This window comes from Microtus ochrogaster, unplaced genomic scaffold (assembly GCF_000317375.1).
Source record: "Microtus ochrogaster isolate Prairie Vole_2 unplaced genomic scaffold, MicOch1.0 UNK98, whole genome shotgun sequence".
Taxonomy (NCBI): Eukaryota; Metazoa; Chordata; class Mammalia; order Rodentia; family Cricetidae; genus Microtus; species Microtus ochrogaster.
This window is the reverse complement of record NW_004949196.1, coordinates 513,345-530,782: the sequence shown is the minus strand read 5'-3', so window position 1 is coordinate 530,782 and position 17,438 is coordinate 513,345. Positions and strand designations below refer to the sequence as shown.

Genomic DNA, 17,438 nt, shown 5'->3' with positions numbered 1-17,438 from the left:
GTGGGCTGCACCCGGATGGTCAGGCATTATGTGGGCTGCACCCGGATGGTCAGGCATTACGTGGGCTGCACCCGGATGGTCAGGCATTATGTGGGGTGCACCCGGATGGTCAGGCAGGATGCGGGGTGCCCCCGGATGGTCAGGCAGGATGCGGGGTACACCCAGATGGTCAGGCAGGACGCGGGGTACACCTGGATGGTCAGGCAGGAAGTAGGGGTGCACCCGGATGGTCAGGCAGGACGTGGGGGTGCACCCGGATGGTCAGGCAGGATGTGGGGTGCACCCGCATGGTCAGGCAGGATGTGGGGGTAGGTGGAAAGTCTTACAGGCCACTGTGTTCTTACTGTCCCTTCTATCCCCTCACCCCTGCAGAGGACATTGGGGATGGACGCAGCAGTGAGGCAAATGTGGATGGCCGCAGCCTGGGCGAACCTCTGGTGAAACGGGAACGAAGTGACCCCAATCACCCACTACAGGGCATCTAGCCCCTTTCCTGGCGCCTTCCACGCACTTCCGGAAGGCGTCGCCTGGCCCTCCAGGGATCTGGACTCTCAGCCTCTCACACTAGTGCCTCTTAGACAATGCCATGTTTACTGTGACCCATGGTGCCCACCCCAGAGGCCAGAGACTGTGGGGAATGCTAGTGGCCACTCAAGCTGCCCACACCCTGCTAAGGTATCCCCAGGAGATACAGGGATCCATCTGCCCCTTGTCCCAACACCTTCCCTGCTCCATGTACAACTTGTGAGGCGTATCCCTCCGAATAGTCCCAGCAGCCCCCATGGCTTTTCCACTCAGCTGCTCTCAACTTAGACCACCATTTCAAAGAAAACCTAACCCTCGCTGGGCACTGACCCCATGCTCTGTTCCATGCATCTCATGGCCTCTCGTGGACAGGCAAGGCCTCAGGTGCAGGCCCTGGCCCTAGATGGATCACAGATGCTAAGACATCCTGTCTTACCCTGGACAGGTCCAAGTCCAAGAAAAAAACAGGCTCCGTGTTCTGCCCACCTGTGTCAGCCTGTCAAACTGTCCAGTTCAAGGTCGACACCACACTAGCCCAGGGCAGGGTCTAGGCTGGGTTTGCCCAATTGGCCGCAGCAGTCAGCACCATGTCCACACCTCCCGGCAGCATCCTGCAACCTGTGTACACCACAGTGCCTGGGTCCCTGAAGTCTTCCAGACAATACCCCAAACAAATTATGCTGCCTTCTCTGGCCTGTGGCTGACTCCTTCTCAACCCCAGACCCCAAAATCTCTGGGGACGAATGCTCACCAAGGCTGTGTGGGCCCTGAGTTCTAGACGCCCAGCACGTGGCCGTGCCACCTCACCACAGCTGCCATGATGGGAATTCTGCCCAAACACAAGCTCCTCCCACAACCTAGGAAGCGCCTCATGAAATACGATAGTTTTCCTCTTTAAAAAAATGTTTCCCCAATAGTTTTGTGCTGTAATTGTTCTTGGAAAGTTCTTGTGAATGTGTCCATCACAACACACCCAGAGTCTGTCTGTCTTCATTCACGCGGCGCTGGTCATGTGGAGCCTTCAGAGTGGCTCTCAAGGATAGTGTCCTGGGGACATGGTGCTGGCCAGGCCCGCCCTCTTGTGGAAACCAATACACACCGGTGTTTTGCCTTGCACTGTGTTGTCCTTTGTCGGGTAGGTGGGTCATCTGTGCTCCAGTCTCAGGGGATCATGTAGGTACCCCCAAAACACCTTGCTTTGGGCAACCAGCCCCCTGCACTGGCCGGCTGGCTCGCCAGAGGAGGCCGAGCCCTTTGGCCACTGGGTCTCTTGCTTCCAGGAGTGACAGGCTGGTGACCCTAGCAAGGTCAGCCCCGAGCTGGTGACAGCAGGACACAGCTTGCATGGGGTGGCCCTTCCAGACACAACAGAATAAATGCACGCTCTTGTCCCCGGCACCGGACAGGCACCTCTTAGGGCTTTGTCTGTGCTGTGGTGGGCGCAAATGTCGGCTCTCCTAGGGATTTGGGGTGAGTATGTATCCCAGAAGTGGCTCTGTCCATGGAGAGCTTTTCAGGGTGGAACTTGGAATAGGCTCCTGGGGTGGCCCCTGTTCCTTACAGGACACCCCAGGAAGGTAGACACATGACCCCCAAACCGCTGCTCAGGGGCCAGGTCCACACATCTGAGACAGCATGCTTCAGCCAGCCCATACCCTCTAGTCCAGGAAGGGAGCCCTGGGGGATCCCCAATGGGGACAGAGGTGACATCTTAGTCCCTTCTCTGGCTGCTATGACAAAACCAACCAGCAAAAGTGACCGAAGGCTGGGTTTGATGTGGCTCACAGAATGCAGCCAGGCATGCAGGAAGGCCTGGTGGCAGGCAGGAGCATGAGGTGGCATCTGGGCTCTCAGCTGGCTGAAGCCTGCTTCACACTTAGTGTGTGCACGTGTGCATTGTGCGTGCAGTGTGTGAAGGTTCAAGGGTAGTTTTTGGGAATCAGTCTCTCATTCTCATGTGGGTCTCAGGAATTGAACTTAGGTCGCTGGCCTGGCAGCAAGCACCCTTACCCACTGAGCCATCTCGCCGGCCCATTTCACACCAGAGCTCTCCAGACTCCAGCAGGAACCCATACAGCCCTTCATTCCTCCTGGGGAACAGGCTCAGACCATCCTCATCCCCCACTGAAGCGGCAAAGCCAAGTCAGAGACTCGATGTGGCCCGAGGAGAGCGGCCCCCAGCCTCCCTCAGAGTCAGGCGTGCTCTGTGAGCCGTGAGGGAATGGAGGCTTCTGAGACAGGGTCACACTGGAGTCCACGACCCATCAGGTCCCAGGCAGGGACACTGGCAAGACTGAGGGTGCTGGGACCTCATACAGAAAGCCTCTGGGAGGCCCTGTGAGCACAGCAGGCTGCACACCATTTCCATGCTGTCCCAAGAAGGACGGGCTCACTGGAATGAAGATACGATGGCTGGAACACCAACAGCCGCCTTGGGCCTCTAGACGGAAGCCTGGCTCTTCTGTGTCTTAGTCACTGTGTGGTCACTCGGAGACACCGTGACAAAGGCAGCTTTACTCAGGAGGCAGAGGCAGGCGAATCTCTGTGAGCTCGAGGCCAGCCTGGTCTACAACAGCTAGTTCCAGCACAGGCTCCAAGGCTACAGAGAAACCCCGTCTCGAAGGGGGAAAAAAAAACAAGAAAAAAAAAACTTGTTTAATAAACAAGATGCCCACTCCCAGGGAAGCATTCTCTTCCTGAAGCATGCCCTTGCCCCTGGCTCTCCTCTCATCTCTGACTGGTGTGTGTCTCCATCCCTGGGTCCCACTCCACGCCCTGCCCCACCCCCACCCCCTTTAGGGATAGCGGTATCACTCTCAGGAAAGCTGGGCTTGCCAACACCTGGCCCTCAGCAGCAGCACACAGAAATTCAGAAATGCCAGAGACTCTTGGAGTGGTGGCAGGGGTGGGGTGGCACGGGTGTGGCACTCAAAGGACCGGCAGCTGGGCATCGCCCTTGAGCCGAGTGTCTCCCCTTCCTGTTTTCTGGGGCAAGCTCACGGGGAGTTTAGAGCACTAATCGGCCCCGAATGGTGTGTGATGTGAAAGGCACAGGAGGACGTTGGAGGAGGTCTCTGGCTGAAACTGGAAGTAGGTGATGCCCACCGAGCCCCACCCCCACCGGCACTGTCTCCATCCCTGTGATGCTGGAATCATCTGGCTGTCGCTTTTAGCTTCAAAGAGAGGGACTCACTATGTAGCTGGAACTATGTAGCTCAGGCTGGCCTCAAACTCCCAGAGCGCCACCAGCCCCTGCCTCCCGCGTGCTGGTCTTGAAAGCTCGGTAGCTGCAGATTTCCTTGAGTTCCTGACCTCCTGCCCCCACTTAGCTCTGTGGTGCTGAGGGGTGCCTGCCAGTCAAAGGTCTCCCCACTGCACCCAGCCCCTCATCAGTTATCTCAACTGGCACTTCATCGGGGGAGCTTCCTGGGGGTCCCCCAGCCCGATGACGAGCACTTCCATGCCTTACGGTGTTCCCCACCCAGGACTCCCAGCTCTTGTGTGTATCGTTCTACAGTCAAACCTCCATATCTCCCAATCCTGTCATCCCTGTGCTTAGCCAGCACTGGAGGCGGGGAGGTGCCAGGAGATGACGGTCTCTCTTCACAGTGGAATTAAGGTTGGCTGCTCAGCGGGCAGAACGTTTGCCCATACCCAGGACCCCCGGAGCTCAGGCACAGGACCTCCACAAGCACTCCACAGGCAGAGGCAGAAAGATTAGGAGTTCAAGGCCATTCTCAACTCTGGAGGTCTGAGGCCAGTCTGGGCTACAAGAGACCTGTCTGAAAAAAGAAAAGCAAACTGGGCATGGTGGTACATGCCTTGGGGAGTCTAATCCCTGTAAATTCCAGGCCAAGCCAGGGCTACACACCGAGACCCTATCTCAAGAGAGAATGCAGCCATGTGGGACAGCGGCCTCGGGCTTGAGCGCAACAGAGCAGGGGGTATGGAGTCAGCTCTGTAGAGCTGGCTCTTTCCACCTTCACACAGGTCTGGTCTGGGGATCCCTGGAGACAGACACTCTTCTGGCACCCTCAGGTTTTTGGGAAAAGCTCCCACAGCGCGGCACCTTCCCCCAAAGCCTACGCCTGCCCCACAAACAAGCCAGCGGCTCTGGCAGTCATGTCCCCCATGACACGGATGTCAGCAATCACACTGAGGTTGAACCCAGCTCCCCAGATACTCCATAGCCCCAAATAGCAGCAGTAACCTCCCCGTGATCCCTCATGGGGACACAAGGTGTGGACAGCTGGCGGGAGTGGGGGAGAGCCACCTTCCAGGACCTCCCTTGCGCACTGTGTGGCTCTGGGCAGGTGTCCACGGCTCTCTGGACTACCAAGGGAACATACAAGGGACACCTCCGCAGCACTAGGGTTACAGCCGTGAACCACCACGAGTGCTCATGTAACACTGTGGGTGGAGCCCAGGGCCCGTGTGTAGCAACTGAGCCCAAGCTACTGAGCCCTAAGTACTTTACCAACTGAACCCCAATACCCCACCCTACTGAGGTACAGTCCAACCCCTATGTCCTCATTTCTTTTAGACTGGGCTGTCCTTTGTGGCCCCGAAAGACCTCCATCTCCCCGTCCCAGCCTCCTGAATGGAGGGTAAGAGTTCAGGGTCAACCCTGACCTGAGGTTCCCGGCTGAACTCTGAAGGCGTCTGGCAACTGCCAGGTCCTCCTGGCCTCACCATGCAGTCTGAGCAGCACACACAGCAGAGATCAAATCACTTTAATTGGGGGCAGCTCCCGGGTCCAGCCTGGGTCCTGTGGCAGCAGGGCCAGCGGGTCCAGCCAGGCCCGCGGTCTGCCTGTGTCTGCCACCTGGTTTCCCTTTCTTGGAGGATGCGGTGGTCTTCTTCCCCAACTGATCAGACCGCAGGCCGGGGGCCATGTCAGTGACAGGGACCCCCACATGGGGCAGCGGCTCATCATCTAGGGCCTTGAAGCTGAAAACATAATCCACACTCGCCACGGCATCCAAGACCTCGGGGACGCCATAGTCGAAGGACAGCAGCTCATCCGGCAGGTGCAGGGAGCGGATGTCAGCTGAGCAATCGTCCCCACCGCCACCACTGTCTCGTGGGCCAGGCCCAGAGCCCCTGCGCAGGGCAGCCTCTGGCTCAGTGCCACCAGGGAGACAATCGAAAAGTTTCATGGCATCTTCTAGAAGGACCTTGTCCGGAAGGAAGAACGCTCGGGCAACCTCAGGAGGCATGGTCTCACCCGAGCCCACTGGGGTGACATCCTCCCTCCCGACCACCTTGGGCTCCACAGGCCCAGGAGGGAACTGCAGACCCGGCCTGGCCACAGCATTGCCCTGCAGCTCCCAGGGGGCTTCGATGGGCCTCACGGTCACCTGGGGCCCTGGGAATTGGCTGGCATGGCCACTGAGATGGCCATAGGGCCCAGGTGGCAGGCCGGGTGCTGTGGGGACAGTGATGAGCAAGGAAGACGGCTTAGTCTCTTTGGGGGCTGGGAGGGGTGCCAGGCCGTCTCTAAGCATCTCCATGAAATTGAGGGGCCCTCCGTCCCCCACAAAGCCCAGTGCCTCGGGACCAGGCTCCTCAGGTGGAAGGTAGTGTGTGAGGTACTGCGGCCCGCCAGGAGCTGGCTGGTAGTGGGGGTAGAGAGGAGGCGGAGGCCCTGGGGCCTTGAGGTAGGATGGGGCCTCCAGCACGTAGCCGCCAGAAAAGGTGGGACCCCCAGCCACCGCCACCTTGTACAGAGATGACTGGCCGAAGTCAGAGGGGGCCCACTCGATCCGGTAGATGCGAGGGTCGAAGAAGCAGCCACAGGGAGCCATCTGGAAACCTGTAGGTGGTAGACACCCTGAGTGTCCATGGGGAAACCAGGCCATGGCATGGGGGCACAGAGGACATAGCCCTCACCTCGAAAGTGCCTTGCATATATACTGGCTTTGATCAGTAGTCATCTGGGGACTTGTGGGGGCACGACACTCAGGGACTGTTGGGGAGACTTCTATTCTCAGGGGACCCGCGACCTGAGCTTGTGAGTGGTTGGGCCTTGCGGAAAGCCTTACCTAGTTGTCACCAAGGCAAGCTTCGGCCTGGTCTCTAGTGTCACAGGGGTTAGTATGGGGGGATGTCTGGGGTACAGAGACAGCCCAAGGTCGGGGTGCCGGCTGGTACCTGCTGGAGGCCCTGAAAGCGCATCCTGGTCTGCGGGAGTCTGATAGAGCAAGCTGGCGCTGCCTGTGGACAAAGGCAGCCGGTGGGTGGGGCGGAGCTGGGCCCCAGGGCCATCAATGCCCCGCCCACCACTACCATCATACCTATGGTGGGAAGGGGTTCAGGGACAGCTGGCACCTCGGTGCCCTCCAGGCCCCGTGGGCCGAAGCCTTCCTGGGGTATGGCTGGGGGGTAAAGGGTTTTGGGTTGCTGCATGGGGGAGACAGGCCACCCCGGGGGGCGCCGGGTGGCAGCAGAGGCACCTTGGGGACAGAGTCCCACTGGGTTCTGTTTGCCTTGTTGCTAGGTGGAGGGTTCCAGGTCAGGGTGGGCACACCACCCAGGTTCCAGGGTGGGGGTGGACAGGACGGTGACTCCCTCCACTCCCTGGACAGACACACCCTGGGCCAGGTCACCCCAATTCACAACTACAAGGGCACTGGCCAGCAGAACAGGATAACCAGGAGTCAGGAAACAGGGCAGATGGGGACCTGCAGGAAGAGGGAAGGACGCTGCCTCAGACATGTAAAGAAAGCTGAGCATGGTGGCAGTACCTGCCCAGGGTTCCAGGAGTTCAAGGCCACCCTAGGAAACTCGAAGCTTTATCTCAAAAACACAATACAGAAAAACAAGTTGTAGAAGAATAAAATTTATTGTCTCAGTTGGCTACTTGTAGGCGTTGGCTTTGTGTTTGGGCAGGAAGGCGAAGCCAGGCGGGACTGGTCCAAGCAGCATCTCACTGTGAGGAGGGTGACAGACAGGTCAGGTCCGGGCCTCCTAGCATCACCCCGCAGAACCCTGGCCAGTGGGTACCTGATGCGAATCCAGTCAGCAGCCTGTTGGCTGGCCATGAGTGTCTCTAGGTGGTCACGGCCTAGGTAGTAGGGTGGCCTCTCGTTGATCCTCTGTGGGAGTCGCTCCAGCAGGCCCACGGGCACATACCTGCGGGCCAGGGAGGACAGAGGAGGCCATAGGCCGGGAAGGCCTGAGCCCGTAACCCCCAGCCTGAGCCCACTCCCTGGCTGATGCCCACCTGCAAAGGAAGGACAGCCACTCGAGAAGGAAGCGCCGGGTCCGCTCCACTCCTTGCGTGTCGGAGCCCCAGTGTTCTAGGCCATAGTGTGTGAAGTCCCTCAGGATGTCCAGGCGCTCAGAGGATGAGATGTCCCAGTGCCTCTGTTCCTTGATCTCCGTGAACAGCCAGGGCTTGAGCAAGGCGCCACTGTGAAGGGACGCGGTCAGTGGGGACCCGCTGCCTCCTGCCAGCCACCTCAGCACCCGCCTCGTCCACCCAGCAGCCCCAGGTGTACAAACTTCTAGCATCCCTATCCAAGCTCAGCTGTCACTCACCGGGCAATCATGACCCCTGCGACCCCTGTCTGCATGGCACAGTTGGCGTCCTCGAACGAAAGGATATCTCCATTTCCTTAAGAGACAGAGTGGGGTCTTGGCAGTGGGATTTCCCAGGGACCCAATGTCCCCCCCGTCTTTCTAGCTGAGAGACACAGCAGGGTGAGTGGCCCCGGAAGCTCTGGGCACCTACCGAACAGGGGCATGGGGCTGGCCACCTTGGCGCACTGCTCGATGTAGGGCCAGTCAGCCAGCCTGGTGTAGCGCTGCTCCCGGGAGCGGCCATGGAGCTGGGAGGGAGGCACCGTGATGAGGAGGGAAGGTGGAGGGGCCGGGGGGGGGGGGAGGGAAGGGAGACAGCGAGGAACCAAAGAGAGACAGAGAGTAAGGGACCAGGAGAGCCATAGTGACTCCAAGACAGGACCACACTGCCCCTGACACCCACCGTGACCAGTGCGACACCCCAGTCCCGCAGCTCAGGCAGCAGACGGTGCGCTAGGCTCACACGCTCCTGGACACCTGTGCGCATCTTCACAGTCAAAGGCACATCCAGCACCTGTGGGCACAGGGCAGAGGGGGAGCACGCGGCTGGACCCTGTGGGGAGGAGGAGGGGCACATCCCAAGAGCCCAGGTTACCTCGTTCACTCCCCGCACGATCTGCTGGAACTTGGCCGAACGATTCATGAGTGCACAGCCGCCACCCTGTGGGACACGGACACCCTGGTGACTCCCTGAGAAACGCAGACTCTCCCGATGGGCACCTGTACATAGCTGAATCGCCTGCCATCTGGCTCAATGTGCTCCACGTCCAGATAGGGACAGGAGGACAGGGTCCTCGGCTCGGGCCACACCCTCCCCGGCTCATCACCTTCTTGTAGACAAGGTCGATGGGGCAGCCCACATTGATGTCCACAAAGTCCACGTCAATGGTGCGGTTCAGGAGCTCAGCACATTTGGTCATGGTGTCAGGGAAGGCGCCCTCCAGCTGCCCCAGGCAAAGTGTAGTTAGTGACCAGCCCACTAGGGTCAGCACGCAGCCCATGGACACCAGAATGGGGAGGCATTGTTTTCCAACATTCCAGCGCCTTCCAACCTCCCTCAGGGCAAACACTGACTTGCACTCCAAAGATGTCCTCACAGGGGTGGCGCTTGAGCAAGGCCCACTCGGACATCTGTCCCTGCAAGAGGTTCGTGCACACGGCCATCTCACCGCAGGTCACATCTGCACCGAAGCGCTTGCAGATGCGGCGAAAGGGTAGGTTCCCACACTGCCAGGACAGGGGCAGGTTCAGGCCTCAGAAGTCAGCAAAGCCAGGACACCAGCCACCGGCAATGCCCAGAAAATCCCTGAACCGCCCCCCATAGCCACCTCCTACCGTGGTGAGCGGAGCAAGGTACAGCTTCCCGCTAATGTCCAGCTGGAGGGGAAGAGAGCATCTGTTGGAGTCAGGCCTCCCCCCGCCGTCCACAACGTTGCTCCCTCCACACCCGGGCCTCCTGCTACTGCTCCCTCTGTGCACACCATGTCCGTGTCTCTCAGGAGACAAGTTCGCCAGCGCCCAGGCTCCTATACTGGAGGGCTCTATTCAACCTTTAAAACCCCAGTCTCAATGGCTTCCCTTCAGGAGCCTTCCATGCTGTTCCCTTCGCCCCTCAAGTTCCGTCCAGAGACAGGATTATGGACAATCCAGCTCCCATGCCGGCATCCTTACCCGCTTCTTCTCACAGGGTCGCAGCCGAATGACGTCCTCGTCCGTCAAGGGGCCACAGGTGGACACAGGGCTGCCATGCGGGGTGTTGGCCCCTCCCGCAGTGTCCAGCTGGGCATGGCAACTGTTCTGCTCCGGGGTAACTGTGGCTACAGAGGTCTCAGGGATGGGCATGGGGCCCTGGGTGAGGCGGCGCAGAGCCTGCTCCGCCCGCTCGAAGCACACTTGGCGCTTCCTCAGCTGCTGCTGCAGGACCCTGTTGAGGCCATTGCGCACTGGCGGGAGGTCCGCACAGCGGGCCACTACCTCCTCTTGCACCAGGTTCTGGCCCTCGGGCCCAAGGTGTGCCCTGGCAAAGCGACAGGTCACGCTGTAGGGGCACCGGCCGAAGGTGTCAAAGAGCACACAACGAGGACCCAGGTCTGCTGGCTTGGTCTCCAGATAGCGCTCCACATCGTGCAGGAAGCGGCACCGGTCACCAAAGGCACACGTGGCCGACTCCTGTGAGGGACATGAGGGAGGGGCCGGGAGAGGAGAAAGTGGCCAGGGTGGTTGCGAGGATTATTCTCCCAGCTGTGTGTGTGAGCAACCCTAGTGTGCCTGTGTCGCCAGCTCTAAAGCTGGAACCGTGTCAGGCTCACGTGAGCTGGAGATCACATTGGCTCAGCAGTGACCAAGAGCCCCGGCTGCTCTTGCACACGACCGGGTTTGATTCCCACACCGTGTGGCGACTCACAACAGCCTGTAACTCGGGTACCAGGGTGGCCAAAGCCCTCCTTAAAGAACAGGTAAGTTTTAGGTCTCTTTAGAAACAGCATCATGGTAAACTTGAAACAGATTCATCAGACCAGCACGGGCCACAGAAGACACAAAAAGGCCAGTGTGGCCTCAGATGCCAGCATGGCAGCGAGCAGGCTAAGGGCAGGAGTTCCTGAAGGCAACACTCTGCGCCCGCGAGAAGGCGAGAAGCCAAGAAGCCAAGGGCTGTGTGCATGTCCCAGCACAGCGGCAGCAGGCTTTGAGATGACGGGCCCATGGTGCACCCTCAGAACCCCTCTCACCTGGAGGAGGGACGGGCAAAGCCGCTCCTTGTCATAGTGCGTTGGCTTCACGTGGGGCCGGCTTTTGTTTTGGCCTCGGGCCCTCTTGGGCACCTGTCGTTGCTCGGGAGGCTCAGCTGCCTCCTCTGTCTTCCCATTCTCCTGCCCATCTTCCAGGCGTATCCTCTTGGCCTTGGGCTCGGCTGGGTCACTGCCATCAGGGTCTCCAGCGGGCGTTTCCTGGCACACATCCTCCGGCTTGTCTGCGTCCAGGTATTGGTGGAACTGTTCCTTGGTGGTGCGGTACCTGCCAGAGAGGGAGAGGTTTGGTTGGCATAGGGAAAGGGGCCTGGCGACCAATGTCCTCGCTCACACACTTCTATAGACCAGAGGCTCGCTGCTTAGGTCAGCTCTCACCCTGGGGCACCCCAGAGACTGAGGGACACCTATTTGTGTCTCTGTTCAGAGAATTGCACTATTACAGGTTGTAATGCACAAACACCAACAAATCACGTTAGACTACAGAGAAACTACAAGTCCCAGAACGCTTGGCCGTTAGACTCGAGCTGCCACGCTTCCCAGGTAGCCTTTCGGCCCGCTTACAGAGACGCAGTCTATAACCGCATCGGAAAGTGGCAATGCAGCGCGTCATTTTTTTTTTTTTTGGCCCGCGCCCGGAAACCACAAGCCCCATCATGCACCGCGGCCTCGAGTCTGCGTCCTCACACTGCGCAGGCGCACAGCCGTCTCTAAGGCGTGTGACAGCCGACAACGTGTACTCTCCGTCGAAACAGTGGGGCCGCCACACCTCCCGGCATGCACCGCGTTCGCCGCGCTAAGGACGCCGGGATGGCCCCATCAGCTTCGCCGTCCCACACCAGTGACTCACTGAGCTTTAATGGGCGCTACGCCCCGTTCGCACGCGCCAACTCCGGAGTCACCGCCATCACCTCTCTCGGCTGCCGCTTCTGCATTCTCCGCCATCGACTCCCCTTACGGCAGCTCTGGAGTGTGGCACGAAAGTCTTCCGGGTCGCGCGTGTCCGCCAAAGACTACCGAGCCGAGTGCGCATGCTCAGACCGCACCAATGGCGCTAAGGGGCGCGTGCGCAGGTCGTCCAGGGGGCGGGGCCTCGGCTCGTTGGCTCGCACAGAAACCGGAAGTGCCCGAGGGTTCCCGCGGGGTTCGCACACCGATCACACGTGGACCTCGAACTCTGATATCCTCCTGCCTCTGTCCCCGGAGTGTTGGGAGTAAAGACGCCACTGTCGCCTTTCCTTTTCCCCCTGTGTCACGTGTGTATGGTGGGCTTCTCAGCTCTCCTGCGCGGGCTGCAGCAGGCGCTCCTCCCCACTGATCTCGGGATGGAGCCCACTGCGCACGAGGCCCTGTGCCCCCCCATCCGGATACCTGGGGGAGGGGGTGGGGGCAGCAGGATCGGGAGTTCAAAGGTCATCCCGGGTTTGGTAATGTTCGAGACCAGCCTGAGCTACACGTCTCAAAAACCGAAGCCAAGTCCAACAAATCAATAGGTATATTCATTTAATTCTTGGAGTCAGGGGGGTCTCACTCTGTAGCCCAGGCTGGCCCTCAACGCACGAAACAGACACAAAGGGAAACTGAGGCCCAGAGAGAGAAAGGCATTAATAAGCCTGAGACCTCGGTGGTGGCCTGTTGCTCTCTGCCTCTCTCTGCAGGACGACGTGGGGATAACACGATGCGCTTGGAAAGGCTGGGGCTCCTTGTAGTGTCCCTTGGATTGCGACGAGGACACAGTGGGGGAAACTGAGGCCCGCAGAGGGCGACCCCTCCTTCCGCGCAAGGCAGCCCGCGGCCGCGATACGGTACCGACGTTAACCGCGGCGACGGCGCCGTTGGCGAGCGCTTACCGCGTACCGGGCCTCTATTTCCTACCCCGGCCCGAGCCGCCATCCCCGCCCCGCCCCGCCCCGCAGCACGACCAGAGTCCTCGCCACCCCTCGCTTACGGTGTTCCCTCCTCCAGGGACACCGCACACCCGCCCCTTTCTCCCTGGCAGTTTCCACACCCAGGGGCACCCCGGCGTCGCCTTTGGGGAGTCCGTGCTCCCTGAACAGTGGGATCCGGATAATCCCCTGGAGCTGTGGCAAGCCGTACCCAGGCCTGAACTCGGCTCACACCGGGAAACAAGGGGGTCAGGAGGGAGACTGAGACACCAAGTGGGTGCAGGGAAGACTCCGGGTCCCAGCTGCTGCGTCCTTCCACCTTCCTCTATGCCTGTCTCTCCTACTCTTCCTGTTTAGCCTCAATGATTTTCTTTCTTTTCTTTCTTTTTTTTTTTTTTTTTGAGGTAAGGTCTCACATAGCCAATGCTAGCCTTTACCTGTGGCTGAAAATGACCTTGAACTCCTGATTCTGGCATTCTCTTATTTTTGTCTTTTGTGACAAAGGCTCACTTTCTATCCCACGGCAACCCCAAACTCACGGCAGTCTCCCTGTCCGCGTCTGGCTCCCTTCTTTTCTATCTCTCTCCAGGTCTGTGCCTGCCTGGGTTTCCCCCCGCCCCTCCCCCAGGTCTAGCAGGTGCAGCCCGGGCCGAGTGCCCACGGCTGGCCTCCCGGATTTGTGTGGCAGCGATTCTTTTATCTGAGTCTGCAGCTGGGTCCTTATCTCCAGGCTGCAGGTCGGGAGCAGGGGGATTAAAGCAGCCGGGGCCAAGCCAGCGGCGGAGAGCTCGAGCCCCTGCAAGTGTGCGCGTGCGCAGAACGGCCAGCCCGGGAGTAAGCCCGCCCCTTTCCCCGCTCCCTCCACGGGAGTCGCTCGCTGCCCAGGTGGCCGGCCTGATGTGTTTCCCACCTTCCTGACCCCGGACCCGTGGGGACCGGGCCTTGACCTCTGACCCTGGGCTGTCGATGGCCCCCGGGGGAACTGCCCGGTCCTGTTTTTACCATCCCCGCCTGGATCTGCAGTCCCGTTCCTTCCTACCGCCCACGGGCCCCCAGGGTCCCTGCCTGACCTCGGTTTGCCCTAGACTCCCCACCCCCACCAGAGTATCAGGTGAAGTCGGAGGCCCAGTTGCGGCTCCCACATTGAAATGACAATCACCCCAAAGTCCCAGAAGCCAATGCTGCAAACTGAGGCAGGACAGGATGGGGGAGCGCCAGGCCAGCCTGGGCTATGCACACAGTACACAGCAAAGCCTTGTCAGGGTCAGCCTGGGGTTGGGTCCTCCGTGGGTAGAGCCCTCGTTGGGACAGCTGAAGTTCTGGTTCCATCCGGGCATGGAAACATACCCGGAGGATCGGAAGTTAAGTTTAGGCTAGTCTGGGCTACTGTGTGGGAGCCTTTCTCAAAAGGAAAGTCCAAGGACACTCCTGTCATACAGGGGGTATCCAAGACTAGGTCCACAACACACCTAGGAGCTATTTCACAAATGAGGAAACATCGAGCAATCTCTCACCGTGACTCCACATACTCTGCAGGATGGTGCTTGTGAAGTTCCCAGTCACATAGAGGTGGCCTAGGGGAAGAGAGGACACACAGAGTTCCCAGGCACTTCCAACCCCTCTGGGCTAGTCCCTCAGGGATCCCCCGAGGGTCTAGCCCCCAGCCGGTTGAACCTGGACCAACTCTTGACGCTAAGATGGAAACTTCCCAACCAGCCAAGTTCATGTTTTGGCCAGAGGCCACCAGCCGCCCAAGCCTTGGCCTGGGTCTCCACCCAAGAACAGAGTGCTTTCCCTTGGGAATGGTGGCCACCAGGAGGTCAGACCCACTCCGGAGCCGGGGGGAGATGGGTGGGTGGACAGGGCAGGACGTTTTGCAAAGTCCCCAATCCACAGCCTCTTGCTGTGTGACCGGGCCTGCTGCATGATCTCTCTGAGCCCCAAGTTTCACAACCACTCAGTTGGTCACCAAACAGGCCGTGTGGCAGGGCAGGGGTGTTGCCTGGCAATGTGGGACACCAAAGAGGAACAAAGTCCAGGCAAACACGGGATGGGGGCCACAATTCAGGCCCCATACCTTCACTGAAATGGATCAAAGGGCCTTCATACAGCTGTGTCTCAGTTTCCCCATGTCTAGGCTCTGGTAGGACACCAAGTTCACCTCAGTTGTCCTCCTGGCACAGGAAGTTCAGATGTTGACACCGGTCCCTGGTCCTACATGGCCTGCATCTAGACAAGAGGACTTAGCACTGTAAACACCCCCAGCCTAGCCCTGAGCTCAGTCTCCCGGACAGGAACACGGCTGTGGCTGTGACCCTTCTCTGAAGGGGGTGGCACCAACAGTGCCGGTCTCCATGGAGCATCTCTCTCACCCAGCAAGATCCCAGTGGGGGATCGGCCTCCACTGGGGGTGGAGAATGCTGGAAAGAGAGGTGTGTGCGTGTGTGCATGCGTGTGTGCCCCGGTTCCCAGCTGAAGCGTGACTCAGAGCACGACAAGGCATCTGTCTTGGGGGGCTGTCTGGATAGATGGCACCTGCGTTTCTGGTGTGACCACTTCCAGCCCTGAGCGTGGCAGCCACTTTGTGTCTCTGATGAGATCCCCGTGGGTGTTTAGAACAAATCACGTGTCCCAGAAATGGGGTCATAGGTGGGTGCGGGTCCTGTGTCCCCACCTTCTGCTCTTGTCCCGCCTGCTGGTGTCAGCTCCACCCCTGCACTCCTATCTATCCCAGAGGAAGAGCCTGGTCTTTCAAGTTGCTGTTGCCAGGGCAACCATTTTATGAGCGTCCACATGGTGGGCACATGTGTGTGTCCTGCTCCCCATGTGTCTGCCTGCTCCACCCCCAGTCATGGCTGGGTCGGGGGAGCAGAGGTGGCCACAAGGTGACTGGTGACAGCTTCATGGTGGCTGGCCCAGTGGGGGTGGACTCTGGCCAGCTGTGTGTGCAAGGGGAACCTGGTCTGCCATACCAGCCCTCCATGTGTGTCATGTGTGTGTCTGCTGGAGCTTTTCTTGCATGTGTTGCATGTAGTGCTAGTTTGTCAATGTGGGCCTTTGCACCAGTGATGAATGTGACAGAGGACACAGACAGGGAGCAGCTGTATTGTTTGTGTGAGTCTGTGTGTGTCAACCAGCACCTGGCTGTACCGGAATGGGGTGTCTGTAAATGAGCTGAGCCTCAGGGGAGATCCTCTGTGCGGGCCAAGAAGAGCGTGTGTGTGTGTGTGTGTGTGTGTGTGTGTGTGCTCGCGTGTGTAAAGTTAGTGTGGGTGTGTGCATCCAGTGTCTATGGGACCTACAGCTGAGTGCCCTGCCACCAAACGTGCATGTGCATGTACAGCTAGCGTGCTGTTCACCGGTGTCTAACATCCTTTCCCATCTTCCCAACCCATACCTTCACCCTGTCTCCTCAGTGCCAGGTCTTCACCTATCTCCCCCACCCACACCCTCGCCCCATTTCCCCTGTGCCACACCCTCACCCCATCTCCCCTGGTGCCAGTTCCTCGCCCATGTCCCTTTTGTCATGCCCTCGCCCCATCTCCCTGTGCCACACCCTCACCCCATCTCCCCAGTGTCACGCCCTGACCCTTTCTCCCCCATGACAGGCCTTCACCCCATCTCCCCCTTACCAGGCCCTTGCCCATCTCCCTGCTCCTGCAGCATACCCTCACCCCTGGGAAGCCTGCGGCATACCCTTCACCACTTGGAAGCCAAAGACACAGGGAGGAGTCGCTGCCTCAGGTCTCAGAGCACAGGTGACTTTAGAAGTCTGCTGTTCTGACCCATGGAGTCAAACCCATATTACCCTCTGTACCCCACACGCACATGAGCACACACTCCACCGGCATGGGGGATCCCCAGCACAGGCCCTGGGCAAGAGGTAGAATTGTTTTGGGGCTTGGTCATGAAAAGGCTTCTGGGATAAGTTGACTTTAAGTCAGCCCACCTACCCACATCAAGCGGTGGCAGCCAAGGGTGCTGTGAAGGAGCCGGCTCTGAATGTTGAGGGCGGGACCTCAGGGCAGTGGTTTCTCGGCAACTGGGTGTGGAGCGGCGTGGTCACAGCATCCTTCACCCTGCCCCTGAATGATCAGGCTCCACTAGGAAGCGCTAGCGAGTCGCAGGTGGTGGAGTAGGGTGTGGTGGACTTCAGTGATGGGGTCCGGGATGGGGTGGTGGGGTGCTTTGGGGTAAACCGTCAGTGAGAACTGGGGTTCTTCACGGGACTCTGAGGCGCAGGGTGACGGGAAGCGACGATGGGTGTGGTTCACTGAGGACCACGGACTCTTGGGCAGTACTACATAATCCAGGGTGCCTGAGCAGAAACCTTGAACCCAGTTTCCCTGGGAAGGCTCCTTGGGGTAGACAGAGGGATGGGAAGGACTCGTGGAGGATCATGAGTGGGTGCAGAGTGGCCTTTGGCTGACCAGAGGGGCGTCCAGGGACTCTAGGTTACAACGTAGATGGCCACAGAGCACTGGGAACAGCAATTTGGGGGGCATCCGATACTCTAGGGGTTCATCCTCGTGGGGAGTCTAGGTTGGGGATTTGGGAACATGGGGAAGGGGTGCGCAAAGTTAGTGTGTACTAGATTTGGGGCGCAAAGTCTCGGATGAAGGAGAGTCCCGGGAAAGTCGATAGATTGATCGGTGTGGCCGTCTAGGGCCTCCTGCGTTACTGTCACCTGCTCTCC

At 59.3% G+C, this 17,438-nt stretch overlaps 3 protein-coding genes across 4 annotated transcripts in view; 1 reads left to right on the top strand and 2 right to left on the bottom strand.

Annotated features, from left to right (window-relative positions):
• Rfx2 (regulatory factor X2) overlaps window positions 1-1,626 on the top strand; it is a 64,013-nt gene extending 62,387 nt beyond the window's left edge. For both annotated transcript variants that reach the window (XM_026778006.1, XM_013355142.2), the window contains one exon: window positions 373-1,626. In XM_026778006.1, coding sequence (XP_026633807.1) covers window positions 373-485 — 113 coding nt within the window. In that variant the 3' untranslated portion in view covers window positions 486-1,626. The remainder of the gene's footprint in view (window positions 1-372) is intronic.
• A 3,632-nt stretch (window positions 1,627-5,258) lies between these two features.
• Prr22 (proline rich 22) lies at window positions 5,259-7,168 on the bottom strand. Its single transcript, XM_005371103.2, has 3 exons — window positions 6,822-7,168; window positions 6,679-6,741; window positions 5,259-6,340 (listed from the first exon to the last, which is right to left on the bottom strand). Exons 1-3 carry the CDS (start codon window positions 6,931-6,933, stop codon window positions 5,259-5,261), a joined length of 1,257 nt encoding a protein of 418 aa, XP_005371160.1. The 5' UTR covers window positions 6,934-7,168.
• A 191-nt stretch (window positions 7,169-7,359) lies between these two features.
• Window positions 7,360-11,887, bottom strand: Dus3l (dihydrouridine synthase 3 like). The gene is made up of 13 exons (XM_005371101.3): window positions 11,707-11,887; window positions 10,839-11,124; window positions 9,781-10,278; window positions 9,445-9,486; window positions 9,184-9,336; window positions 8,937-9,053; window positions 8,705-8,770; window positions 8,513-8,623; window positions 8,261-8,357; window positions 8,068-8,143; window positions 7,751-7,939; window positions 7,531-7,659; window positions 7,360-7,456 (listed from the first exon to the last, which is right to left on the bottom strand). The coding sequence occupies exons 1-13, from the start codon at window positions 11,799-11,801 to the stop codon at window positions 7,384-7,386; spliced, it is 1,932 nt and encodes a 643-aa protein (XP_005371158.1). The 5' UTR covers window positions 11,802-11,887; the 3' UTR covers window positions 7,360-7,383.
• Window positions 11,888-17,438: the final 5,551 nt, after the last annotated feature.

Bases quoted from the DNA above. Each gene is read 5' to 3' on its own strand.
- Prr22 (XM_005371103.2), bottom strand. From the start codon at position 6,933: ATGCAGCAACCCAAAACCCTTTACCCCCCAGCCATACCCCAGGAAGGC. The intron at 6,742-6,821 runs GTATGATGGTAG...CTTTGTCCACAG, and splicing joins TGAACCCCTTCCCACCATAG to GCAGCGCCAGCTTGCTCTAT. The intron at 6,341-6,678 runs GTACCAGCCGGC...TACCACCTACAG, and splicing joins GCTTTCAGGGCCTCCAGCAG to GTTTCCAGATGGCTCCCTGT.
- Dus3l (XM_005371101.3), bottom strand. From the start codon at position 11,801: ATGGCGGAGAATGCAGAAGCGGCAGCCGAGAGAGGTGATGGCGGTGAC. The intron at 8,771-8,936 runs GTGATGAGCCGG...CGTGTCCCACAG, and splicing joins TCGACCTTGTCTACAAGAAG to GGTGGCGGCTGTGCACTCAT. The intron at 7,660-7,750 runs GTGGGCATCAGC...CCTGGCCCGCAG, and splicing joins TGGCTGTCCTTCCTTTGCAG to GTATGTGCCCGTGGGCCTGC.